Here is a 27606-nt window from a genome sequence, read left to right as displayed (position 1 = left end):
CTCACGGAGGAAGTCGGAAGCTGGCGGCTAAATCTCGCGAGAGTTGCTTTTGCGCGCGAACTCTAAGTGCCAGGGTCCCGGGGTCCGCTTGTGGCTAGTGGCTGTGCAGGCCTCCGGGGGACGCGACGACTCCAGCGGACCCGGACACCTTCTTCACCCCGCCATGGAGACCTCAGCGAAGAAGGAGCAGCAGCAGCCCGCGGAGGCCAAGATCAGAAACCTGCCCTGGTAGGAGGAGGCCCGGCTGCCGCGGGGAAGGGGATCGGTGGCTTGGGTGGTCAAGTGGAGCGGCCGCAGCCCGACTTCGCTCCACCGCCCCCGACCTGCAGCCGAACGGAGCCCCAGAAGTTCGCCTTGGCATCCGCAACTCCCCGGTCCCCTCCGTTCTTTTAGGACTTTTGTCACGTCTTCCGCTGCCCTAATCCCACCGCCCCCATCCCTTTTAGGCGGTGGGTGACAGCGTAGCGGTTCAGTCCCTTCCGACTTTGCATCGGCTTCCGTGCCAAAATGCCCTCTACTCTTGCGTAATCTTCAGTGCAGTTATTGTTCAAATTCTAAACTGAAATGATGATGATGATAACGCTCCCTAGTTAAGTGGTATTTAAATGGCTTCCTGTTAGATCACCAAGGACCCTGTTAGATGTTTGATCTTTACAAGGACCCTAGGAGGTATGTGCTGTTATTATTCCAGTTGTAATACTGCAAGGTTAAATGACTTGCCTAAGGTCCAGAGCTTGAAAATAGGTTTGGATTTGAACCCAGGTGAATTCAGAGCTTGCACTCCAAACCGTCTTACTTTCACAGCTGCATCTGAATGATGGTTTAGAAACTGATAGGATTTGGCTTGATTTCGGAAAGCTCCAAGTTGGTCTTGTCTAGTAAGGAGTTCAGTTTGTTTCTATCGTGGAAAAAACACACAACATACAGTTTGCAGTTGTGAACATTTTAAAGTGTATAGTTCAGTGACATTAAGTAGACTGAGGATGTCGTGCTACCATCTCACTGCCTGGTTCCAAAACTTTTCATCACCCCAAATGGAAACTCCATACCTGTTGGCAGTGACTCCCCCATTACCACCCCGTCCCCTTGCACCCCTGGCAGCCACTGATCCACTTTCTCTCTCTGAATTTGCTTATTGTGGATATTCATATAAATAGACTCAATCTGTGGCCTTTTGTGACTGGCTGCTTTCCCTTAGCACCATGTTTTCAAGGTTCATCCATGTTGTCGCAGGTATCAGTGCATCAGTCGTTTTTATGGCTGAATAGCCTTCCCTTGTATGGATAGACCGCCATTTATCTATCCATTCATCTTTGATGTGTATTTGGGAACGAGTTCAGTTTTTAATTTACTTTGAAATGATAGGTGCCCATCCAGGTTGAGATTATTTATAGGCAGACAGCTGGAGAGGGGAAATCAGAGCAGGGTTTATCAACCTCAGCACTATTGGTATTTTGGGCTAGATATTTGGTGGGTGTGCGCATGGTGACTATCCTGTGCATCGTAGGATGTTTAGTGACATCCCTGGGGCCTGTCCATTGGAGGCCCGTAGCACCCTCTACGCAGTTGTGACAACTGAAAATGTCTCCAGATATCACCGAGTGTTTCCTGGAGGACAAAATTGCCCCTGGTTGAGAACCAGGGGTCTGTATTCAAACTTAAAGGATTTTGCTTCTCTTCCTCTTTTTGTTAGGATATGAAAGGATTCTTTTGCACGTAACAGCATGTCCTTGCATTTGTATATGTTATAATCCATGCTAAATTGTATTTCAGGGTTGAAAAATACCGGCCACAGACACTGAATGATCTGATTTCTCATCAGGACATTTTGAGTACCAGTAAGCATCCATGTGTCATTTGCTGTTAGTCTGGTTGGAGGACCTGTATGAATTTCTTGGTGATGTCTCTGCTGAGTAATAACCTTGAAAGATCTGATTGAGCTTTATGGAGTGTTGCTCTAAGAGCTGAGTCCTTCCCATTTTTCATTCCTGCATCTGCCTCTGAGTTGGATGTGAGGTTGATGTGCATTCAGCCCAACTCAAGGGCCCACAGCGAATGAGGCAACTCCCGGAAACTGATGGGGTCTCTCTTTCCTCCCAATCCTCAGTTCAGAAATTTATTAGCGAAGACCGACTGCCGCACCTGCTTCTCTATGGTCCTCCAGGGACAGGAAAGACCTCTACCATCCTAGCCTGTGCTAAACAGCTATACAAAGATAAGGAATTTGGCTCCATGGTCTTGGAGGTAAATAGGATTATTCTTAGTCTACAAAGGAGAGTCTCTTACTTCTCTTAGATTTGTTGTTTGTTTGTTTTCCTCTTAGATTTGTTTTACTTTACAAGTAAGTTGCTTTGCTGGACATAAAATATTTCGAGTCACTTTTCCTGGAATTGATGTTTTGGTCTGGATTGGCATTAGATAGGGGCAGCTGTAGGGCTAGATAAATATCTCTGCCGTTGCCAGCTTCTACTCAAACACTCAGTGGTCACTCAGGGAGTGGTCGCTCAGTAGCTTGCTGTCCAGATTTGTTCTTCATGTTGTTCCACCCTGTTCTTGCCCTGGAAGGCCAAGCTATATTGACTGCAGGCTGCCTGGTCCTCGGGCTCCTGGTTAGGTTTGGCTGATAGGGGTCCTGGCTGGAGTCAGAGGAGAACGATGCCTGGTTCTGCCCTGCGGGCCACCACAGGCTGACAGCATCCTGAACCACAGAGCAAGTCACACTGCCTTCTCCAGATGCCAACACCACACCCCAACTCATTTCTGAGGACCTGGGGCTGGTAACGGGCCCCGACAGTCCCAGAGAGATTGCGTAGCCCTTGTGGTTTCCCCACACCCCACCAATACCTTTGAAAATCTCTCTTCACGGAATTCTCTTCAAACCACTGAGTTTTGAGTCTGCCATCTGTCTGCTGCTGAGATTTGCCTGATAGACTTAGATCACAGAATTCCAAATATTGTCTATTCCAAAAAAAAAAATGTTTAACTTTTTTTGTTGTCAGAGATCTTAGAACCTTGCTGCCACCAGTGTTCTTAATTCCATGCATTAAAGACTTGGTAACTTCGGGGTTGCTCTGGATTGCGGTAGCTAAAACTGAACACGATTCTGCTCATGCCAGGGGTGTTCACTGTGACCAGGCCAATTAGTTATTCCTCCAGAGTATGTCGGTGATTGTCCTCAAAAGGGGGAGGAAACAACAGTTGTTGGCCTTTCAGAATGTAATGTACCAATCTAGTGAGTTGTGAGTTTCACATACAATTGTGATCTTGGTTTTTTAATAGTGTTTATCTCTTAGCTGTTGTTAGACCTAGAGACCTAGCTTGCCGAGCTGGACTGATGAAAAGATAAATTAATTCATAGATAATTCACCAACATGTGTCTAATTTATTTCGGCTTCTCTCTTCCACATTCAGCTGAATGCTTCAGACGACCGAGGAATAGATATCGTTCGGGGACCAATCCTGAGCTTTGCCAGCACAAGGACAATATTTAAGTAAGAATTATTTGTATAATTTCTCTCCCTAGAGGTTTTGATCAGTGAGATGACAGAGCTTAATGTTTTAAATCCTCCCCCTTTGCCAGTCTATAAAGGTAAACAATGCCTTTGTCAAAAGTAGCCATTAAAAAGAGATAAAGTACAAGGATGGTGGTAAGATATAATGCAAATGTGAAAATAAAACATCATCTCAGAACTTGCTATATTAGCAAGTTCCTTGGGGAAGCGTTAACTTTGTTTTAGTAGTTAACTGAAGACCGATTACATCCTAGGACCAGGTGAGCTAGTTCGAATTTATTATTATTTTTTTATTTAATTTATTTCTTTTTGAGAGAGAGAGGACAAGCAGGGGAGGGTCAGAGAGAGAGGGGGAGACACAGAATCCAAAGCAGGCTCCAGGCTCCGAGCTGTCAGCACAGAGCCCGACGTGGGGCTTGAACTCACGAACCGTGAGATCATGACCTGAGCCAAAGTCAGATGCTTACCCGACTAAGCCACCCAGGTGCCCCTAAGCTAGTTTGAATTTAAACAAAAATAAATTGTGATGAGGATGGATAAAAAGGGAAAGGTGAAGGCAGGCAGGAGTGGAGGTGGTGGAAAAAAGCAAGGCCAGAGCAACAGGACACGGAGTGGAGACAAAGGTGAAGGTGCCAGAGGCAGCAGCGGAACAAAAAATGCAAAAGTCAGACCTCAGTTCCCTTTAAGAGTTGAAAGAGTGATGGGCATGTCCTCTGCACAGCCACACTTGTTTGCTTCACTCAGAGGTCAAGGAGGAGTGGACTCTCTGAGGCCCGGCCTGATGGCACAAATGTGAACATGTAGGTTTCGGCCTGGAGATTGAAGGGAGATTAAAGACATCTTCGGGGGCGCCTGGGTGGTTCTGTTGGTTGAGCGTCTGACTCTTCATTTTTGCTCAGATCATGATCCCAGAGTCGTGGGGTCGAGCCCCGTGTCGGGCTCAGTGCCGAGTGTGGAGCCTGCCTGGGATTCTCTCTCTCCCTCCACCCCCTCCTCCACTTGCACAGGTGCACACAGTCTCTGTCTAAAATAAAAAAATAATAATAAATCTTCATATGGTACCATTTGTTTTCCTAGGAAAGGCTTCAAACTAGTGATCTTGGATGAAGCTGACGCCATGACTCAAGACGCCCAGAACGCCTTGAGGAGAGGTAGGAAGACCTGTCGGGTATAGTGTGTTGGCTCATGAGTGCATTAGAAGGAGAATTAGGCACTTTGGACATGAGATAATGACATGGGCTGTTGACAATTTTTGTTCATCTTCTGGCCCAGAGAAATCGGTTTCCCTTTCTCTGTGTATCCCAGCCGACGGTCTAGAACAAAAATCTCCCTGTATTGGGGGTTTCCCCTTGCAGCAGCTTAAAGGGAGAAGCCCTGTTGGGACTTTCAAGTCCGACCAGACACAGGTGTTGCATCCTCCTTTTCCACTGTGTTCATTTTGGGGCTGAGAATTTGCATTCTTTGATGAGGAGAGGGGGTACGGAACGTCGTGTATTCCTCAGCTGCTGGGTAGACCTTTCTGCTCTCAATACCCCGAGATACACAGTAGACAAGAAAATAATACTGGAAATGTTGTCGCACTCAGAAAGCTGACGTGACTTACCTACTTGCCAAGGGAATGATTTGGCAGGGAAGGAGAGTATCACGCTAGTTGTCTGTCTTAAGGGGCCTGGTGCAGTTGATTTCTCTGAAAGGACATTGGTAATCTCTGGCATTAAGATTCTCAGATAACTGGGGCACCTGGATGGCTCAGTCTGTTGAGTGTCTGGCTTCGGCTCAGGTCATGATCTCCCGGTTCGTGGGTTCGAGCCCCACATCAGGCTCTGTGTTGACTGTTTGCTCAGAGCCTGGAGGCTGCTTCAGATTCTGTGTCTCCTTCCCTCTCTGCCCTTCCCCTTCTCCCTCTCTGTCTCACTCTGTCTCTCAAAAATAAATAAATGTAAAAAAAAAAAAAGATTCTGAGGTAACCAACTAGGAGAGAAGAACAATCTTTTGGAGTTCTGGGGGAGAAGGAGTGGATTGCAGCCCATGTTTGGGAGGAGGAGGAGGACAGTTAGAGTATCTTCTGATCTTAAAAGCCTTGGCAGCCTTTCTTCAGCATTTGCTCCGTGGAATGGCTGTCAGTCTGGGCAGATCCCCATGTGAGAGCACTGGGAAACGGCAGAGTGAAACTGGTGTTTCATAAGCTTCTCTGAATTCATCACTCTCTCGAATGCTCTAAGGCTTCGAGACAAAGTGCACCGGACAGTCCACACGGAGGTACCCCCGGCCCCGCCATTAGAAGGTGGGGCATCACCAACCTGCCATAGAGTTTTATGCAAAAGGACAGGGGTGCTGGGGAGGGGGATGGCAGGGACGGGGTTGCTATGGAGGGGGGTGGCAGGGGTGCTGGAGGGGGATGGCAGGGGTGCTGGGGAGGGCGATGGCAAGTGCAGGGTGCTATGGAGGGGGGTGGCAGGGACAGGGTTGCTATGGAGGGGGATGGCAGGGGCAGGGGTGCTCTGGAGGGGGATGGGGGGGTGCCAGAATCAGGGAAAGTCATCAAAAAGGAAGCATTTTATAAAATCCTGTAGAGATGACCAGTTCACCAGCTTTTGGGAAGAGAGTGGCCGGTGCCCCCATCCAGACCACAGGGACCGCCTCTCTTGTTACAGTAGCATCCCCTCCATGCTTGCAATCTGCACCTCTTGTTTTCTGTACCCTTCACGTGACCATGGAAGAGTTCAGGGTTTCCAGGTCTTTTGAAGAATCCGAATGGATGAGGTTGTTTTCTTTTCCCTTGCCAGTGATCGAGAAATTTACCGAAAATACCCGCTTTTGCCTCATCTGTAACTATCTGTCAAAGATCATCCCCGCCTTGCAGTCCCGCTGTACGAGGTTCCGATTCGGTCCTCTGACTCCTGAACTGATGGTTCCCCGCCTGGAACATGTTGTAGAAGAAGAGAAGTAAGTACATCGGAAAGCAGGAAATGTGCGGGCCCTGGGGACTGAGCAGCGTAGGCCGGGTTCTGGGATGGCTGGCCGGTTGACATTTACAGGTGATCATGTGTGTAGACAACGAAGTAGGGTGCCGGGCACAGAGGAAGCATCGGGCTGTCAGCTGTCGTCATCCTCTCTGGTATCTCCTGGACTTTCTTCGTAAGCGGCACTTGGTTCTTCTCCTGATTCCATCCTCCTCCCCCGTGGAAGCTGTCCCGATTTCCTCCTACTCTCCTTTTGTCATTGGAGACTGCATGCTGCCAGGTCCCTTCTGCTAAGATGCCTCTAGCCTTTTTTGACTAGAAGGGAAGGTACCGAGACTTTGCCTTCTGTAGAATCAATCGGTTGCCAAGTAGCCAACCCCAGCTGCTGCCTGTTGAAGGGGGTGCTCTGGCTTCGTGCTCCGGGCCTCGCCGGTGCTCTTTCCTCTCAGAACAGAACTCAAAGCCCGTCGCTCAGCATGGCGATGCCTGGTCCTAAATAAGGGTCTTTCTAGACTCTGAGTGGGCTGTGACTGCTAATGCGAAGCCCACACTCCTTAAAACCAGAGTGAATTCTGGGTCCTATAGATCAGGAGAGTCCTGCTCCCTCCGTCCTTCCCTTTCTTTCGTTACTTCAAAGCCTTAATCATTCCAGGCCATCTCATTCCCTTGGTGAACGCTTGCGCTCTCCAGGCCCCTGAGGTCCTCCTGCCTCTCTCCTTTCAGGGTGGACATAAGTGAGGACGGGATGAAAGCACTTGTGACTCTTTCCAGCGGAGATATGCGAAGGGCTCTGAACATTCTGCAGGTATGGTACTACTCCTAGCAAATCTTTAGGCACTGCTTTGGAATAGTTTCTCAAGAAAGAAGCAGCAGCACAGCCAACCTAGAAATTCAGAAATCCACACCTGGTAAGATCTCCGTCTCACAACGTACCAAAGATTTCCCCCTAACCTTTGTGTTTTGAAAAATTGCAAGAATAATTTGCTGGAGACAAGGGAAAGCTAGGGAAGGACGCTGCAGCTGTAACACCACAGTGGCATCCTCTCACGAGGCCAGGTCTTCCCAGGGTACACCGTGCGGGGTTCGAGCTGCCCTGCACCCACATAACATTACTGCCTACCTGTATTGCTGCCTCCGGTGTCCTCCTGACCCGCCGTGGTGACGGGCACCATGATTCTTCCCGTCTATCTGCACAGAGCACCAATATGGCCTTTGGGAAGGTGACAGAGGAGACCGTCTACACCTGCACTGGGCACCCACTCAAGTCAGACATCGCCAACATTCTGGACTGGATGTTGAATCAAGACTTCACGACAGCCTACAGAAGTATCCTTTCTCACGTCCTGCCGATGGCACATTAGGTACCTCAGGCCAGAACTTGGCCCAGGAACCCAGGCTGCAGCCGGTGTCTACACCCTACTGGCAAAAGGCAGTTGGCTGTGTATGTATCTGGTCAGCTTTCAGTGGGAACAACAGGTCTCTGGGTGGAGTGGCTCCCTGCCTTTAAAGCCCTTCCTCCTGAAGGGCTCTGACCTGGGTATGGCTTGAAGCCACTTTCCTCACGGATGAGAGAAGCAGTTAGACTTTGGGGTGGCAGATGTGATCATTTTCAAGTGGCCACTGTTATTCTCATTTTGCGGTGAAATGGAAAGCTAGGGGCAGCCTTCTGGGAGATGCATTTAGCTCTGTTCTCTACGAGACAGAAGGAAGCTCTTGTTGAAGATAAAAACAATTTTTTAGAAGGGGGGGAGTGGCATCTGGGTGGCTCAGTCGCTGGAGCGTCTGACTCTTGATTTCGGTTCAGGTCATGACTCCAGGGTCATGGGATCAAGCCCCGTGTCAGGCTCTGAGCTGAGCAGGTGGCCTGCTTGGGATTCTCTCTCCGTCTCCTCCTGCCCTTCTCCTTTACACACTCTCACTCTACAATAAAATAAAGATAAGAATTGGGGTCCAACGCATGCAGGTTCAAATCGAAAGAAACAGCCGTGTCAGGATTAAAAACCCTACTTCCCAGTCACTCTGACCAGAGTCTGGCTTCAAAATTGTGTGCAGCGGGTTTCTACTGGAATTTGTGCCTTTTGCCGTAACCATTCCTCTCTAGATATTACAGAGTTGAAAACGCTGAAGGGGTTGGCGTTACAGGACATCCTGACAGAGATACACTTGTTTGTGCACAGAGGTAAGTCAGGCTCTTCCTAGCTGAGAAGCTGAGGGGGAGGCGTGTGGCGGGCTTTAAGGGTGGTGGGGAGGGAACACGAGGCTCCACTTTGGAAGCGAAGAAACAGGAATGAAGTATGAACCTGACCCCTCAGTTTTAGTTTTGTCTTGTTGCTATTTGAAACTTTGTTCCCCAGCTACTCTCTCAACCTCTAAAACTGCTGGGGAAAGAAACTCTTGAGGGCCAACTTTCATTCCACCAAGGGTTTGTACTTTATAGCAGCAAATAGTATGCTGTAATTCACGCTGTCATTTCTAAGGGTATCTTCCCCCAAAAGGAGAGGAGGAGGAACATCTGTCTTCAGTGTAAACCAAAGCAGTCTGAAGCGAACCACGCGAAGTTCCACACTTGGTCGTAACTTCTGTACAGAGAAGTGGTTCTCCTCCTTGGCAGTGTATAGGAAGCCCCCCAGACCAATTCAGTTGGCCTTTTGGAGGGGACTGGGCATCAGGATTTTCTCAGGCGCTCCAGGCGATCTGCTGTGTGGCCTTTTCGGGCAAACCCTTCCTTCCGCGACAGCCAACTACAGACACTCGTCCTGCCGGTCCGCCATCGTCCTGCCGGGGCCTCTCCAGGCCTCACCGGGCCAACCGGTACGACCGCTGCCCGAGAACATGGTCCACTCAAGCCCAGCTCTGCACTTTGTGGGAAATGAGTGTGAATAGACGTTTAAAATTCAGTTGATTACATTTGTTTGTAAAACTGGGACAGCAAGTGAGAACTGGGCTTTCCAGTTCCCTTCTAGAGCTGCCCCCTTGCTAAAGCAGTGCTGCTGATCTTGTGTCCTTGTGACCACTTTGGAACCTGCTCACAAAATGGGTAAAAACTGAAAACCTGTAGTGTTCACTTCTTCAGAAGTGCGGTCCCTGGTGATCTGAGGCCTCCAGACAAGTTTAGTGTCACCTGATGTTTAAATTGCTAATCACGGTGTGATTTTTTTTTTTTTTTTTTTTGGTAGCAGCGAGTGGCAGACCTCACTCAGTTGATTTTGTTTTTTCCCCCAGTTGACTTTCCATCTTCAGTTCGAGTACATTTATTGACCAAAATGGCAGACATTGAGTGAGTATTTCCCAATTTTCTTTTCCTTTTTTTACCCTGTAGTGTTTTTTTTCCCTCCTACCTGCGTGGTTGCAATTTTGTCTACATCATTCATAAATGGCACAATCTCGTTTGTGGTGAGATCACTGAAAGAAACATGGGGAAGGGCATGATTTGCGTATCTAAAGAACATATGAATAAACATAAGGACAGGTTCAGCTCAGTTACATATTTGAGATAAAGGCTTCTCCTTAGGCCTCAGAGGCCTGGTCCACGTCGGTTCTAGAAATGCTGTTATTTGGAAGGCCTGCTTCGGTTCCGACATCCAGGTCACTTGGGGACAAGCGGCTATCCAGCTGTTATTAAAGCATTTTGGCATAGCAAAGCATATTGGGGGGAAAAGTAAACATAAACTCAATTTTCCACTTTGCCTGGCTCCATAAACACAGTTATTAGCCCCCAGTGAAGCTGGCAGCTATCATTTAAGTAGACAAAAGCATTGGGTTCAAAACAGAGGCCAACACAGGGCCAGCTCTAATTTGCTATCTCTGGCTTTCCACATGCGCACTTTAGGTCCCTTAGCCCCATGCTGTGAATGTCGGGATTTTGCCTTCGCTGGCTGGGCGCCTGAAAGGTGGCAAGATAGACTACCGGTGTCCTGCTTTACCTTTTACTAGAGCACAGAACCACAGTCAGTCATACTTCCCAGTGAATTAAGAGGAAGGGAATCTGAATGATAATTTCGCTCAATTCATTTTGCGAGTGAAGAAGTAATCCTTAGTCATGTAAATTCTGCATACCCCTGTACAGCTAGAACAAAGTTAAGTTCAGGACGCTGCCGTTGACAACTAACAATTTTTTTATTTAACTTTTCCTCACCAGTTTGGATCGAATTATAAATGAGTGTTCAGGGCAGAGAAGAAAATGTTAGGGGACACATTCAAGAGGACTGTTCACGATGAAGTTTTACTGCCTCCTTTCCTCCTTCGGCAGATGTTCCGTCTGTGATCTCTACTGTTCTCTTGTCAAAAGGTAGCTGTCCGTGATATTCTCTATTCTTACCTTGTTTGATTTCTTTTAGGTACAGACTTTCTGTTGGCACCAACGAGAAGATTCAGCTGAGTTCCCTCATAGCCGCTTTCCAGGTCACCAGGGACCTGATCGTCACAGAGGCCTAAATGCTGAGGACCATCCGCCACCATTCGCGGGCCCCACAGTGACTGGAGAAGAGGGGACTCTGACACGGGATGAACTGCTGTGCGGGCTGGGGGATGAAGCCACAGTCACCCCGCGTTTTGGAAAACTGTTCCAGACACGGGTGGGCAAAGGTTTAAAAAGTACCATGTTTGTGTTTGGAGCAGGTATATACCAAACAGTTTTAATATACAGCTCTCTTATTGCACTGCCCATTTGTTTTACAGGAAAAGAGTAAAATGCTTTCTTTTAGCCTTAAGGCTTTTTACCATTCGATTGCTTAGATGGCAGGAAATTGGCCTACCCCATTTTGGTCTAGAACAAAAGGCTTCCAAATCTCATGTGGTACCAGTGTCTTCGATTACTCAAGGTAAACTGAACATCTCCAGAATCAAGTGTGTAAATCTAATCTGTGGCACCATCTCCATATCTACTTTATAAAGGTGTTAATGAAGAAAAAAATAGGTGTTAATGGATTTCTGGCCCATTAACCTGAGGCACAGGGCCTCAGGTTCCCTTACTTGAAAAGTGTCTATTTCTCCTCTTAAAGTAGGTTCCTAACTGCGGTGTGGACAGTGAAGAGTCACTTTGTGCCCATGGGGGCCAGGCCTAGGACTCCCTCCTTAATGCAAGGAGGACAGGCAAGCGTGGGCCGGACCCGAAGCCGCAAGGACGAGGCCCTGTGCAGTGTGGCAGTTTATTTTAGAGCAAACAGGCTGCATTTATGATAGTGTTCTTCTCAATAAAAATAAAGCAGCTTGCGTGTTGGCCGTGTTACGAGTGACTCCTTCGCCGATTATAAACACGCGGTCATTCAACTTGCATCTATGTGAAAAGCCTCCCCCATCTCTGGTATCACAGAATAAGCTCTCCTCGGAGGCTATTCTTTACAAAGGTGTCAGGTTCTTACACTATTCAAAAGGGAGAAGTTGGTTACTTCCATCATTCGCGTTCAACCCACTCCCCGAGGACACCAAGCAAAGTTTGCAGCTAATGGCAAAGTGGGGCCTCGGGGAAGCCGCCCAGAGCCTCTCAGACTACGCTGTGACATTTCAAGATAACCACAAAATTGAAAATTGGCCCCAGCCATTCCCCGCTGTCCTGCTGTACTCACTTGGTTTGAGAGGTGGTATTTTTTTCTTAGTGGAAAAAATGAAACGGTGAGCCAAAAGCTTTTTAACTTTCCCTTCGATGGAAGCCTCTCATCTTGAAAAGAAATGTTTTTCTTCGGCAACAAAGGTGGTAGGGGGGACTCTCCTACTTTTGCAACAAGTTTTATAATGTTACACTGGCCTCCAAAAAAGCACCTAGTAAGAAAGCCAAAGGATAAGGTGTTGTGTTTCTTTTAAAATAATTTAAAATATATTAAATTTTCCAAAGGCAGATTTCATTGGAATCAGGTGTCTTGATCAGATAATGACACGCCACTGAAGGAAGGAGAACAGTACTTTCAAGGAGCTATTTCTGTGAAGGGGCGGAGGTGACACCGGCTGAGGAGTCCGATGAGGTGACGCAGCAGAGGAAGACCGCGTACACGAGAATCAGCCGAAGGGGCAGCCACACCAATTCTCTACACAATCAAGAAGAGACATCTTCACAACTGGTCAGCTTAACAACTATGGTTTTTAGATACCGTGGAGGGAAACACAGTTGTACCTTAACATCTGCTGAGAAAATACAAATAAATATGCTACAAATGGCAAACACCTGCCAACGTGGTGGCCATCTGAACAGTCATGCAGTTTAGGGGGACATCTGTGTGGGACCGGACATACACATCTGTCATCGCCTGCACATGCACACCACTGTTTATAAAAAAAAAAAAAAAAAAAAAAAAAAAGCCATTTATAGTGTATCAGTCGGGAGCACGGCCTCTGAGTCAGCTGCAATTTAGTCAATACCTCATGGCACACGGCTCCGTGAAAACTTTGTCCTGCATTTTGTCCTGCCGGTCAGAGGGGAGCCAGAGGAAGGACGGCACTTGCCAACATCAAAGCCACTCTGACACAGGAGAGAACTTCAGAACAGTGTCACCACTGTGTGTGAAACACGACAACGCTTAAGTGCGGGGCAGAAGCCACGCTTGCCAGTCGAGGGACCCAACTCCGCCCCGACACAGAGGCTCCTGAGGCCTGCTGACCCTTCTTACCGAATCAACATGAGTAACTGCGCTTGAATCAAAACCATGACTTTAAAAGGTGTTGGGCACTGCCGTCTGTAAGTGGACTCAGGGTTTAAGGGAAGGCTCAGCTGTCGCGGAGCCGGAGTCCCCCTCTGTGACTGACCTCCCCATGTCACGGAGAAAATCCCTGGTGACTAGTCCACTGGTATCTGGTTTCCCTACATTCTGTTCACAGTCCCAAAAAGAAATGATCTTCGGAGCCAAGACCTGATAACTGGCCCCTGGTTCCAGCTGCTCCCCTGCCAGGGAGGTTTATCCTGCTACCAAGAGAACAAGTATAAGACTATGGGGCGTGGCTTAAAAAGTCCTGTATGTGAGGAACTCTTTCATTTTCTTGGGGATCGGCAGTGCTAGCACTTGGTAGGTGGTTAGGAAACTTCGAAGGGCTTTCCGGCATAAGTGCTTCAGTGAGGACAGGACCCTCGGAGCTGTCCAGAACTGGACGTGGCCATCTCTTGTCCTGAAACAAAACAGAGACGGACGCTTTAAGGCCGACCTCAGAAATACATGTTTTCACTGTGACGGGTATTCACCTTCCTACTCTGACTTGCATCGGCAGGAGACACCCAGAGAGTGAACTGCAACGCTTAAGTGCAACCCTGATGGTTGGAATCGAAGTGAAGGCTATAATGCTGAATAATTAAGGCTTCGGGGAGGATTAGAAGAACTCAAGACACCTTTGGTACCAAAGGTGAGCTACCAAAGGTGGGGTACCAAAGGGCTATCTGGGAGCACAGCCCTTCTAGATCACACGGTGAGTTCAAATGTAACGGAGGGAAGAGCGCCACCTCCTGAATTATGGACGTTCCCTGTAAGGTGGTCTCTGCCCTAAATGGTTTCCCATATAAATTTCTGCATCATCTCAATTTCTGCTTCCTTGTGAACTTGGCCCATTAAGTGGCATGAATCACAGCTCTTTAATTACATTTAGATTGAACATTAAGAGTAAATGATAACCTGTATTGGCAGAATAGAATATTAGAATTTTGTGTCCTCTTGGATTTCTTTAAAGGCTTCACCGTAGGCAAGAAAATTCTAGAGGCTTTCTTCCCTTAAAAAGCCGCATAGTACACTCAGCAGAAACTGCTACCCATCTGTTCAGCTATCAGATACATACCCTGTGGCAATAACTCCACCATGTGGAAAAAATGTGCAGCAAAGACCATTGGTCATAGGAGCAAATGCGATTGGAGTTTTCAGTTCCAGGGCCCAGATCCTGAGGAGTCTGGACGGAGAGAGAAAAGACACGTTTGCGCATCAGCAGACCTGAGGCCAGGCCAGAGGGTAATGCTACGATTACTCGCAGGGACTTGCTCCGAGGCCCCGTACAGAGGTGTCTCTTCGTTACCTGTCATCCGCCACCGTGGCGAGGTACAAGCCTTCGGGAGAGAAGCACACGGACCTCAGGGAGCTAATGTGGACATCGCTGTCGTCCATGGGGGGGTCAAGCTGGGTGTGGCTGAGGAGAAAGGAACAGGATGACAGGCCTGGAGTGATGGGCCACTCTCCACCCTTCATCTTCTTTCCCAGGCAGGAGGCCAAAATGGTGCGACTAGGAAAGGCTCAAGACCCATCTTGTACCCCATCTGGAAAACCTCAGGATAGCAGACTGGGGGGAAAAAGCGCATTTCCTAAGGCTCCAGGTGCCTTGTGGAAGGGGCTGAGGGGTTAGTCGCGCTCCCTGCGCTGATTTCCTTATGCAAAGTAGGTCAGCTCTCACTTTAATACCACAGTACAAACTGAAAGCCTTTTTTAGGTTAAGATACATGATAATTATAGGACTGCCTATTATTTGCTTCAGAAAACAACAGAGACAAAGAGAAAAAGACCAAGTTTGTGAGAACATGAAAATTCATTTTGGAAATACCAGTTTCAGTAAGAAGACTGTTCTGAATTTGCTACTACAGTTATTAGTAAATGGAAAGAAAGAGTCATTTTGAGGTTTCGTTAACGCTGAATCCAGAGTACACACCGCCTCCTGTATCAGGAGCCCTGAAGCCCTCGGGTCTAATTTGAGAACGTAACTGACGGCGAGGTGCCCCTGCAAGCCAACGCCTGAGAAACACCGAACCCACTGTGCCTTTTACCCAGACTGTCCCCTCCCATGCCCTGGACTCTGCGAGGGACGTGCCTAACCCAAGGCAGCTTTCTCATCAGTCACCACCCCCGCCAAGAAAGTCCTAAGCAGGGAGTCCGTCCTTACTGGAGTGACCTCAGCCTCTCGCCAGTATAGGGGTCCCACATGATCACGTTGGTATCGTAAGAAGCCGTGACGAGCAAGGCAGAGTCAGGTGAGAAGTCACAAGAGACAACACTGCTTTGGTGGCCCTCTAGCTTCCGGATTAACGTGTAGGACCGCATGCTCCACAGAAAGACCTGTGGAAAGGAACAGGTGCCTGGTCAGGGGTGGCAGCAAACTGCTTAGAATGTGAACGGTGAGCGAGCGACACAGCAATGCCCACGTCAGGCCCCGTGGCCAGGTGAAGCCAAGCTCTCCACTCCCGCTTTGTACAGCTCTTCCAGAACGCATCGTAAAGGTTTAAGTAAAGAAACAGGTCTGAATTCTGGAGGCACTCAACCAACGTATACGTTTGAGGAGCTTACTGTAAGGGAGAATAAACCCAGCCAAGCTCAGGAAGACCACCAGCTAAATGTTCTCTGAGTTCTGCTTCTGAATCCTGTCTGCAAGATCACAGCATATGCTAATGCAGACCTAAGCCAAGAATTATCTTGTCCTTTCACTTAAAACCAAACAGCAGGGTCCGAGGTGAACGCCAGGGCTCCCAACAAAGCGATCGTACCCTGTCGAGCCATTTTACACCATGAGTTCACAGAATGGTGGAAATCTGCCCCACGATCGTGCGTACGTCTGACACAGTTCATCACTTTAAACCTTTAATCGTTAAAAATGGGATTTTATTTTCTTCCCTTTAAGAAAACTCGGTTTCACGTAGTTCCAAACCCCAAACGAATGATTAACCACCTGGGCTGTACCATATAGTGAACTCTTAACTTTTGGTTGATCATAGCAAATAGCTCAATACAGATCTAAACTTCAAACAAAATGTTCCCAAACTGTTCTTGGGTTTCTAATACTTTCTGAAATAACAGACAGGATTTCAGGACAAAGTTCCACATGTAACTGTCCATTCTGATTTGAAATGGCATTCCCAATTCTGTAGATTCAAGTTAAATGGTTCAAAGGAAATTAGACCCATACATGGGCTGCAACTTTTAAATTCTTAAGACTCTGGGGAGGGGAGGGGCGCCTGGGTGGCGCAGTCGGCTAAGTGTCCGACTTCAGCCAGGTCACGATCTCGCGGTCTGTGAGTTCGAGCCCCGCGTCAGGCTCTGGGCTGATGGCTCAGAGCCTGGAGCCTGTTTCCAATTCTGTGTCTCCCTCTCTCTGCCCCTCCCCCATTCATGCTCTGTCTCTCTCTGTCCCAAAAATAAATAAACGTTGATAAAAAAAATTAAAAAAAAAAAAAAAAAAGACTCTGGGGAGGGGAAAGAAATTTAAAAAGCACACCTTTACCATTTTGTGAAGGCAGACAGCCCTCATCCAGTGGTGAGAGCAACCACCCACTTCAAGCATCTCCTCTCTTCTGGTTTGTGTCAAAGTGCGTATCAGAAGAGAGGTGTGCAAGAGGAGGTCACGGCCCACAAGCATGCCTTCTGTTGGGGCTGGTTTGCACATGAATCTTGAGGCACGGGGCCTACTTTCCCTCTCACGCGAGGCCCATTCAGACCTCCAGGTCTCGCAGAACTCAGGCAGCAGAGAAAATGGTACCCAACGTTTGAGACTTACCGACTTCTCTCCAGCTGCAGAGCACAGCATGCTGCAGTCCGGGGAGACAGAGCAGCAGTAAACCCACTGCAGGTGGCCCGATAACACCTGGATCTGTTTACCTGGCACAGAAAAGGAGCGAATGGTGAGCCAGTTCCCGAAACCACAAACTCAGAAGACCGGAGAGCTGGTGGTCACCCACCTGCCCAGTACACCCATATGGTTCTCTGTCAGCTGAGCCCAAAGGCCCACTTTTTTCACGCAGAGGAAGAAGACAGGATTTGTCATTAAACACTGAAACCGATTCATACGGTATTCTGATCCCCAAGGAAATCACTACTTTCTGTTTCACCAAAACCCACCAGATCAATGGGAGAAAGGCTATATACATAGATCAGATCTGACAGATCCCTTTGACATGAGAGAACATTCTTTTTAGGTCCCTCAACCACCTCTAGAACTTTGAAGCATCCTCCCAAATTTGAGACTGTTTTATCTGTGCTTCTGTCATTTACACTCTGTAATGGCTTCCCCCTCTCCTGCTCTCTCACCCTCCCCAGAGTGTCTGGATGAGCAACGGTGCAGAGTAATGAGGGCCACGTGCTCTGCTGTCAGGCGAACTTGGCTCTGAACCCTGTCTCCACGGTTTCCTCAGCACATAAGGGCCACCTAGATAACCTCTCCAGTTCTGTTTTGGGGAAAAACTAAAATGTCCATCCATAAGCATAAGAGAATGGGTAAATATATGGAATACATCTACCCCGTTAATTCAGATGGCATTAGGGACCTAGAATTTCCACGGAAGGGGCGCCTGGGTGGCTCAGTCAGTTGAGCGTCTGAGCGTCTGACTTCGGCTCAGGTCACATGATCTTGCGGTTCATGAATTCGAGCCCCATGTCGGGCTCTGTGCTGGCAGCTCAGGGCCTGAAGCCTGCTTCGGATTCTGTGTGTCCCTCTCCCTCTACCCCTCCCCTGCTCACGCTCTGTTTCTCTCTCAAAGACAAACACTAAGAAAAAAAATTAGAATTTCCATGGAGTACTATTTTGCAGAAAATATGCGAATAACATGAATCTTTTTGTGGAACGATGACTCCCAAATCCATAACTGACCCCTGATTCCAAGCAGGAATATGCAAGTAAGTATACAGGGGAATGCGGAAGGCTGCGAGCATGGGCCAGGAGGTTGCCGGGGGAATACAGGGAAGGATGCAATGGGAGGGGAGGATGAGACGGGGAAAGAGACGGGGTAGGAGGAGGTACCAAGACGAACTTGGGTTTGAAAGGGGGAAAAGGGGGAAAAAAAGTTTACATGAACACATAGAGTCATGCATTGAAGAGTTTACATATATGTATGTGGGTCCATATAATTTTTTTTTTTTTAGGTAAGTCATGGTTTCTTCAGCTGTCCTATCAGAGCAGCACCTATCCCCAGGGTGGCTGTGAGTGTTGAACAAATTCAGGCATAAGGGTAGGGCCAGGCCCAGACCTGGGAACAGGACTTCATCCCCTCCCCTCCTGGGAATGCCCTAGTGCACTGGCCTGCTCCCAGTCCCCTTCAGCTAGTCCTGCCTTCCAACCACTGAAAGGTTTTATTATTTAAGAGAAATTTTTTTTCTAATTTTTTTTTATTTTTGAGAGAGAGAGACAGAATGTGAGCAGGGGAGGGGCAGAGAAAGAGAGGGAGACACAGAATCCGAAGCAGGCTCCAGGCTCTGAGCACAGAGCCCGAGGCGGGGCTCGAACTCACAAACTGCGAGATCATGACCTGAGCCGAAGTCGGATGCTCAACCCACAAAGCCACCCAGGAGCCCCTAGCCACCGAAAGACTTTCAAGTCGCTTCAAGAACCTTCCTTACATGGTGGCAACAAGCTGCCTCAGGATGCATTAAAAATGGCGCCACCTTGGAGGAGCCTTCCCAGGCAGCAGACCTATCTTATGACTTCACGTTCCACAGCCAAGGGCAGAAACTGCCAGAGTTCTCTTGGTGACCAGATGCCCCTGGATAAGGACACCACAAGCACCTCCTTGGCTGTTTGACAAGTCAGTGGGCTCGTTTCTTTTCTTTAATGTTTTTATTTATTTTTGACAGAGAGAGAGAAACAGAGCATGAGCAGGGGAGGGGCAGAGAGAGAGGGAGACACAGAATCTGAAACAAGCTCCGCGGGGCTCGAACTCACGGACTGCGAGATCATGACCTGAGCTGAAGTCGGACGCTCAACCGACTAAGCCACCGAGGCGCCCCCAGCAGGCTTGTTTCTAAGAGGGCAGGAGTAGCTCATGGTTGTGGGGAGCTGGCCCCGTCACGGCTGAGGCAGGAATACCGGTCCCTCTGCGTTATCAGGGATGAACGCCCTCTTCATCAACTGTCCACATCGCCATTTCCTCCCTCCAGCCCCCGAGTCCCTGCCCATGTGGGGAAGAAGTGGCCTGGAGATAAATTCCCCTTCCCTATGTCACCTTTCCAGTTGAAGCTCAATACTGGAGATGCATGGAATTCTTTGCTGGGCCACCTCTGTATGCGGTTCTGCTCACAGCAAAATTCCACAAAAGTTGACCCTCTCAAGTCTAAGAGATTTCTTCTAGGCAAAGATTCCGCTTCACAGAGAAACATGATTTCTGACAGGAAGTATCCCACACGGAGGACTTCTAGATCTGTGGTTCCTAACCTGGGGAGACTCTGCCCTTCACATGGACAGGGCGTGGGGTCTGGAGACATTTTGGTTGTCAGAACAAGAAAAGGTGCACCTGGTATCTAATGGGTAGGGGTCAGGGGTGCTGCTCAACTCCCAGAATGCACAGGACGGCCTGGAACAAAGAATTATCATGCACAGAGGCGCCTGGGTGGCTAAGTCAGTTAAGCGTCCAACTTAGGCTCAGGTCATGATCTCGCAGTTCATGGGTTCAAGCCCTAAGTCAGGCTCTGTGCTGACAGCTCAGAGCCTGGAGCCTGCAGCCTGCTTTGGATTCTGTGTCTCCCTCTCTCTCTTCCTCTCTGCCCCTCTCCTGCTTGTGCTCTCTCTCTCTCTCTCAGAAATAAACATTAAAAAAAAACAAAAACGGAAGAATTACTGTGCCCAAAATGCCACTGATGCCATGGTTGAGAAAACCTATGCTCTATCATGTATTTTCAATAGGGGTGGAGTCTTACTTTTTTTATGTGCACAGGTACGCACTCAGTGCCTAAGTAAATGGTATATTCTCAATACTAGTATTTCATGGGGATGAGGAAGGTTAGGAAAAAATGTCTTAAAAGACCCCTTAGGAAAACTGGTTGAGAAACACTGTTCTAGATAAAGGTGACATGGGTCACGTGGAGAAAGGAGCAAATATGGTTATCTGCGGAGCCGCTCGGTGGTGCCTTCACCTCCATACCATGTTTGTTCAGGTCCCAGATGCGAAGAGTCTTATCCCGAGATGCTGACACCAAAATCAAACTGCCGCTGGGCGTGAAGCTTAGATCTCTCACAACATCTTGGTGGCCGGAAAGATTCAAAAGCAGGAGCCCTGGCGTGGGAGCAGGAGTAGTCAGTCAGTGGGAAAGAGGAGGCACCCGGTCTGCTGGTCACAGCCACACCCCTCAGCCGGCTGGGGGCCTGGCGGCCCCCGTGATCCCTGATGAGAACATGCACACCCGGACCCTGTCTGGGCAGACCCTGCCCCCTGTCGCAGGCAGAAATGACCTACCTGTCTGCACCTCCCAAATCTTGATCTGCCCATCATTGAGTCCTGTAGCAAGGATCAGGCAAGAGATGTCTGGCACCTGGGGATGGTGGCGTGCCCAGAGCTTCCTGCTGGGTGGAGAAGGCCACGGGCTGAAGGCCAAACCCCAGACAATCTGCCCACAGTCCAGAGTCTTCTCCTTTGGGCTGCCTCGCCCTTTTGTGTCATTTTTGCTGCTCCGGCTTTTGGCTTCAAACCCTTTAGGGATGCTGGAGGAAGCAGAGATCCCTTCATGAGTCTAAAATTGTCACCAAGGCAACCAACCAACTTCTCATTTTAGGGTATCTGAGACATTAAAGTTCTAGAAACAAATTGGCCTTCCGTGAATTCTGGCATGACTTTTCATTTCTTTTTAGAATCCATGTAACAGAGACTTCATTAGCCTTGGTTCATCCCATTTGTGATAACCCTGCAACGGGGTGACCCGCCTTGTGGGATAACTAGATCACAGAAGCCCCAGGGAGCCATACGCTTCCTCAGAAAGTTCTCTCGGGTTTGGTGCATGGAAGGAAAGATGCACTCAGTGTTTCCCATGAGGAAGAAGGCATGCCGTAGCTTTGGAACTAGGACAGATCTTAGAACTTGAATACCCATCTGCTGCTCCCCTGCCTGATGAGCCCCTTTATCTCGAGCTTAGAAAGCCCCAAGGAGTGGGAAAATAAACCCTCTTCCGACCAACACAGTTTGCTTGGTACACGCTGATTTCCACCTTCACTCGCTTTGTGTTCCAACCAATCAGTGAGGCTCTTTCGCTTACCTCTCTGATGGTATGTCCAGCACAGGAACCGACCAGTGAGGTGATCAAGGAGAGAAAGAGCCCACCGAATTGTGCAGAACTGCACTGACCTCAAAGATCCCGTGGCCGGACCCCCTGCTTTTACCTTCTACTTGACGGTAAAACACAGGCCCAGATGAGTCACAGAAGACGCAGGCCCCACCCACCATTCCCCCCAGTAGACACCACCTCACGGGCTTGAGAAGTTGGACAGCCCTGGGGGTTCAGCCCCCAACATCAAAGTTTCCCATCTGCAGTATACTTTATCAGTGCAAGTGTTAAGTCCTACCTTTCTGGGTGGCCCTGACCATACTCCGGGCATACCAAACTGGGGGAAATGGAGATGAGGAAGCTGGAACTCCATTCCATGAAAAATCCCATACTCAGCGTATACATAACAGGACGTCTTTATGTATTAGATTTGTTCCCCCAAAGCTGTAAGCAAATCATATTTTTGCCAAGTGTGTGGTTGAAATCTATTACAAAATTTTCACTAAGCTCACCTGTAAAATTAGAAGGGAGGAGATGGAATTGAGGCAAACATAGGCTCCTCGAGCTCTAAAACTCTATTAGTTGAAATCAGAGGTTGGCAAACTATGTCCAGGCCAGCAATCTGCTTTCAGAGACAAAGTTTTATCGGAAACCACCACATTCATTCCTTCACATACCATCAATGGCTGCTTTCTGCTGTTAACGGCAGAGCTGAGTGGTCTCGACAGAGTCCGTATGGCCCCCAAAGCCAAAAATATTTAACATCCGCGCCTTCACAGTAAAAGTCTGCTGACCCCAGGTCTCAATGGCCAATGCAGTTTGAAAACCTGTCGTCCTGACAAACATCTGAATGTGATAATGTCTTTTCGACTGACCCTGCTCAACCCACACGCTTTGTAGACCTGCCTGGCCCAGGCACAGGAGCCTGAGTCTGCCATCCAGGGAAGAAGCACAGAAAAGGCAAGACGCAGAAAAAGCTTTATAGGACACCCGAGAACCACCGAAGTTCCATTTGTTTTATTTTTTTACAGAATCCTAATTTTTGCCTTTGAATTAAGGAATAATCTGTAGTAGCTATTTTATTCCAAAGGAATTAAGGCATATCTGCACATTTTTTAAAAAATGTTTATTTTTTGAGAGAGAGGAAAACAGAGTGTGAGCAGGGGAGGGTCAGAGAGAGAGGGAGACATAAAATCCAAAGCGGGATCCAGGGCTCAAACTCAGGACCATGAGATCATAACCTGAGCCGAAGTCGGACACTTAACTGACTGAGCCACCCAGGCGCCCCAAGGCATATCTGCAGATTAATTCATTTAAGTATCATAAATTTACTTTCTCTTTTTTTTTTTTTTTTTAAATGTACTTTCTCTAGAAAGAGATACTGGGGCGCCTGGATGGCTCAGTTGGTTAAGCATCTGACTTGGCTCAGGTCATGATCTCGCAGTTTGTGTGTTTGAGCCCCACCTCAGGCTTTGTGCTAACAGCTCGGAGCCTGGAGCTTGCTTCGGATTCTGTGTCTCCTCCTCTGTCTCCCTCTCCCATGCTCATGCTCTGTCTCTGTCTCTCAATAATAAATAAAACGTTAAAAAAAATTTTTTTACATTAAAAAAAGAATGAGGATAGATTTTCCAGGTAAAGGAGCTTGGGACAGGGCCTTCTGTGGAGAACAGGAAGGAACACAGTGGCGCTGAGAGGTGGGCCGCACAGTGGAGAGCAAGCACTCTCCTGTGCATCCCTGTCAGTGCCTGGCCGCATTGTTTGACTCTCATCCCACTACCGTGAGGACCCACTGGAATTGTGTAAGCAGCTACGGGACCTAATCAGACCTGTGTTTGAGAAGAATGGAGGAGAAGAGCTGAAGACAGGGAGAGACCATTCATCTGCCAGACCTGTTCTGGAGTCCCGTGGGAACAGCAGGGAACCATGCCCTCAAGGACCTGACATTTTAGTTGAGAGAGAATGAAAAAAAAATTATGTATATACACATGTATGTGTGTATATATATGTGTGTGTGTGCATGTGTATGTATACACACATACATACACACACACACACATACGGCATATGTCAGATTTTGAGAGGTACAAGAGAAAAAGGCCAGGATAGAAGAATGAATTGCTGAGTAAATAAAAGGGGGCTTAATCCTGGGTATGGGCAGACGCTAAAGTCAGGAACAAGGAGGAAGTACCCTCAGGGATGGGGGAGACAGGAAACAGAGCTAAAAAGTCCTAAACTGGGCCTGGCTTAGAGCTTTATCATTCAAAAAAAATTTTTTTTAAGAGAGCACATGCACATGGGTGAGTGGCAGAAGGAGGGAGGGGGAAAGAGAGAGGGAGGGAATCTTAAGCAGGCTCCATGGTCAGCACTGAGATCGACACGGGGCAATATCCTACAACCCTTGGCTCATGACCTGAGCTGAAATTAAGAGTTGGACACTCGGGGTGCCTGGGTGGCTTAGTCAGTTGGGCGACCGACTTTGGCCCAGGTCATGATTGTGCAGTTCGTGAGTTCGAGCCCCGCATCAGGCTCTGTGCTGACAGCTCAGAGCCTGGAGCCTGCTTCAGATTCTGTATCTCCTCCTCTCTCTGCCTCTCCGATGCTCATGCTCTGTCTGTCTCTGTCTCTTAATAATAAATAAAATGTGGGGGGGCCTGGGTGGCTCAGTCGGTTAAGCGGCCGACTTCGGCTCAGGTCATGATCTCGCAGTCGGTGAGTTCGAGCCCCGCGTCGGGCTCTGTGCTGACAGCTCAGAGCCTGGAGCCTGTTTCAGATTCTGTGTCTCCCTCTCTCTGACCCTCCCCCGTTCATGCTCTGTCTCTCTCTGTCTCAAAAATAAATAAACGTTAAAAAAAAATTTTTTTTTAAATAAAAAAATAAATAAAATGTTAAAAAAAAAAATTAAAAAGAGATACTAAGACCTCTATCATGGGGTCACAAAATCTGGGGCAGAACTAGAACTTAAGTCTTGGGTATCCAAGCCTACTACTCAACAGATCCCCTGGACTTTGGAGTTTGCCACTGAATCAACTCCCTTGAGTTACATGGTGGGGGGGGGGGGGTGGAGGTGGTGCATGCATAGGGAGGGGATGGCTAGCGGCAAGGGAGGGTCATAGGGGGAATTTAACTTCACTGCAATTTAAGCTTCTAAAAACTTTATTTCTAAAATTATTAAAATACAATTCTCTGGTTAGTATCGATTATTTGCTCAATACCAAAGGTGCTATTAATTTTTTTTAATGTGTAACAATCCAAACAAGAATATAAAGACCTCAGAGTTCCCCTTTTAAAGGACTTTAAGAATATCAATTATTTTAAATTATAAAAATAATAGAGAACTATGGGAAAAATTTGGAAGGGAGACAAATAAAATAAAAATTACCTATAATCCTAACACCACTCTAACCAGAGTAAACATTTCAGATCAGTTTTTATTTACGTGTATGTACATACATTAAAAAAATTTTTTTTCTTTAACGTTTATTCATTTTTGACAGAGAGAGACAGAGTGTGAGTGGGGGAGGGACAGAGAGAGGGAGAGGGAGACACGGAATCCAAAGCAGGCTCCGGCTCTGAGCTGTCAGCACAGAGCCCGACACGGGGCTCAAACTCACAAACTGCGAGATCACGACCTGAGCCGAAGTTGGCCGCTTAACCGACTGAGCCACCCAGGCACCCCCACATTTTTTAAAGACAAATTTGGGACCATATTACATATATGGTTTTATAGCTTACTTTTTTCAGTAAACCTTCCTTATATTATTAAGCATTATCATAAGTTACTATTCTTCACAATGTGTGATTTTTCCCTAAAACAAGTAACTTCTCATTTAACATACTAAATAATAACATTTCTCTCATTATATTTAAAGAACAGAGACACAAGAAGGATTAATACTCCGATTTCCGTTTTCCTAAGTTCATACTAGAAGGATATATTTACCTGTGGTAATGTAGATGTTTGGATAGGAGTGATTTTTGGAAAAAGTTTCTATTTCTATGTTTTTTTTTTTTAATTCTTTTTCTGACTAAATTCGTACCGGACTGGATATACAGTTGAGTCTCTTACATTTACAGTAGGAGCTCAATAAGAAAAAAGAATGGCTTTGGCATTCTCATGAAACTGACTACACAGAAGAAAATATCATGATTAAAGCAAGAAAATCTCTCATGGCTGCAAAAAATACCCTATAGCAATGCCATAAGTTCCTGTACCATCCTCTCATCACTGGATTTTAAGGGATTTCTGTTTTGTCACTACTACAGAACCAACTCCGTGACAAAAATCAGCGTATGTAAATAAAAATAGATGACCCCATATCCCAGATCCCTGGTAGCCGGAGAACAGTTTCAAGGTCCTCGATGCATCCTGCCAAACAGCCAAATGGACACCCCTCAAACCCAGCAGCGTGCAGAGGACCGTCTCAGCGAGTTCTCTTCGGCGGTGCCTGTCATCAAGGCAAGGAGCTTCAGACTCCACTAAGGAAACATTAAACGTTAAATCAAATGCGTGATGTGAAGAAACGCCTAATACAAAACAAATGAGACCCTCAAGGGCAGGGGCCTTGCTGGGTTTCTTTCAGGATTCTCAGACCCTGGCTCGGTGTGAGGCCAAAAAAGATTTCCAACAATACTGGCTGAATAAATAAAGGCAGACATGGAACTGCCCTGCCACAAATGAGAAAATGCAGATGCTGGGCCCTTTGACCAGGCGCTCACAGCATTCGGATGCTGGGACCTGTCCAACCCCACAGAAAGAAACTAGTTAACATCAGAAAAAAAACCAAACACCCAATTTAAAAATGGGCAGGGGCACCTGGGTGGCTCACTCGGTTGAGCAACAGACTTCAGCTCAAGTCATGATCCCAGAGTCATGAGTTCGAGCCCCACATCGGGCTCACTGCTGTCGGCACAAAGCCCGCTTCAGATTCTCTGTCCCCCTTTGTCTGCCCCTCCCCCACTTGCACTCTCTCAAAAATAAATAAACATCTCAAAGCAAAATGGGCAAAGAATGTCTATGGACATTTCTCCAAAGAAGATTTGCGATGGATCAAGAAGCATAAGGAAAAAAAAAAAAAAGCATAAGTAAAGGTGCTTGGCGTCAGAAGCCATCGGGAAATGCAAATCCAAACAATGAGTTGCCACTTCCTGCGCCGCCAGGACGGCTATGCCACAATCAGAAAGACAGACAACAAGTGTTGGTGAGGACGGGGAAATAACACATTGCTGGTGGGACTGCAGAATGCTACAGCCCCCCTGCTCAACAGTCTGACTGTTTCTCATGCAGCGAAACACTGAAAGCACACGTCCACGCCAAAACCTACACAGCATCATTCCTAACAGCCAGAAAGGGAAAGCCACCTAAGTGTCTACCAATGGACAGATGATACACAAAATGTGCCGTCTCCACATTATGCCATTTATCTGGCAATAAAAGGAAAGGAAGTACGGATACGTGCTGTAACACGGATAACTGAAAACAAGATCCTAAATGCGAGAAAGCAGTCAGAAAAGACTACACGGTGTACAATTCAATTTATGTGAGATGTCCAGGAGAAGCAAACGTGTAAAGACAGAAAGTGGATTAGCGGCTGCTCGGGGCTGGAGAACAGAGTGAGACTGGAGGACGACAACTAAGGGATGTGGGCTCTCTCTCTGGGGCAAGGACAGTGGTTTTGAGATTGATAGTGGTGATGGTTGCACAACTCCGTCAATCTACTGGAAGCCACTGAACTGTACTCTTTAGATGGGCAGATTGTATGCTGGGTAAATTACAGCTCACTAAAGCTGTTAAAAAATGACAGTACGGATAACATCATCTCCACTGGATTGATTTTCACACATACCAAACGTGAGGGGGCTCCAGAAACCCCAATGATCAATTCCTGGTTTTCAGCCACTCCCTCTCTCCTGCTCCTGGGCAGGGAGACCCACAAAGGGTAGGGAGTCATCTGGGAAAGCACTCTCAAGTTCCCCACCGTGAGGACTCCCTCGCTCCTCTGGGTCTGGGTACGACAGAACTTACAAGTGCTCCTCCAGCGGCCAGGGGATCAGCTTGACGATGCAGTGTCCTTGAGACCACGCGAACCACGAACCATCTGGGGAGAAGGCCACGCTCCAGGTTTCGCAGCTCGACTTCCAATCGAACTGGTGGGGGCGCCCGGGCTTGAGCTCAGCCAGCAGCAGCGGTTCCTCTGAGACGGGAGACAGCATGCTTCAGACAAACAC

The 27606-nt window shown here is 47.8% G+C and overlaps 2 protein-coding genes across 2 annotated transcripts; one reads left to right on the top strand and one right to left on the bottom strand.

Moving 5' to 3' along the window:
- The first annotated feature begins 48 nt into the window (after nucleotides 1–48).
- On the top strand, nucleotides 49–11692 carry RFC5 (replication factor C subunit 5). Its single transcript, XM_040443765.1, has 11 exons — nucleotides 49–228; nucleotides 1774–1838; nucleotides 2108–2244; nucleotides 3412–3491; nucleotides 4590–4663; nucleotides 6299–6458; nucleotides 7199–7280; nucleotides 7672–7801; nucleotides 8577–8654; nucleotides 9698–9752; nucleotides 10813–11692. Exons 1-11 carry the CDS (start codon nucleotides 164–166, stop codon nucleotides 10907–10909), a joined length of 1023 nt encoding a protein of 340 aa, XP_040299699.1. The 5' UTR covers nucleotides 49–163; the 3' UTR covers nucleotides 10910–11692.
- Nucleotides 10573–27606, bottom strand: WSB2 (WD repeat and SOCS box containing 2). The gene is made up of 8 exons (XM_040443764.1): nucleotides 27404–27606; nucleotides 20580–20824; nucleotides 20268–20399; nucleotides 16916–17016; nucleotides 15311–15483; nucleotides 14456–14566; nucleotides 14225–14332; nucleotides 10573–13567 (listed from the first exon to the last, which is right to left on the bottom strand). The coding sequence occupies exons 1-8, from the start codon at nucleotides 27589–27591 to the stop codon at nucleotides 13405–13407; spliced, it is 1221 nt and encodes a 406-aa protein (XP_040299698.1). The 5' UTR covers nucleotides 27592–27606; the 3' UTR covers nucleotides 10573–13404.

This window comes from Herpailurus yagouaroundi, unplaced genomic scaffold, assembly GCF_014898765.1.
Source record: "Herpailurus yagouaroundi ecotype Mexico unplaced genomic scaffold, PumYag 191, whole genome shotgun sequence".
Taxonomy (NCBI): domain Eukaryota; kingdom Metazoa; phylum Chordata; class Mammalia; order Carnivora; family Felidae; genus Herpailurus; species Herpailurus yagouaroundi.
This window is presented reverse-complemented; position numbering and strand designations above follow the sequence as displayed.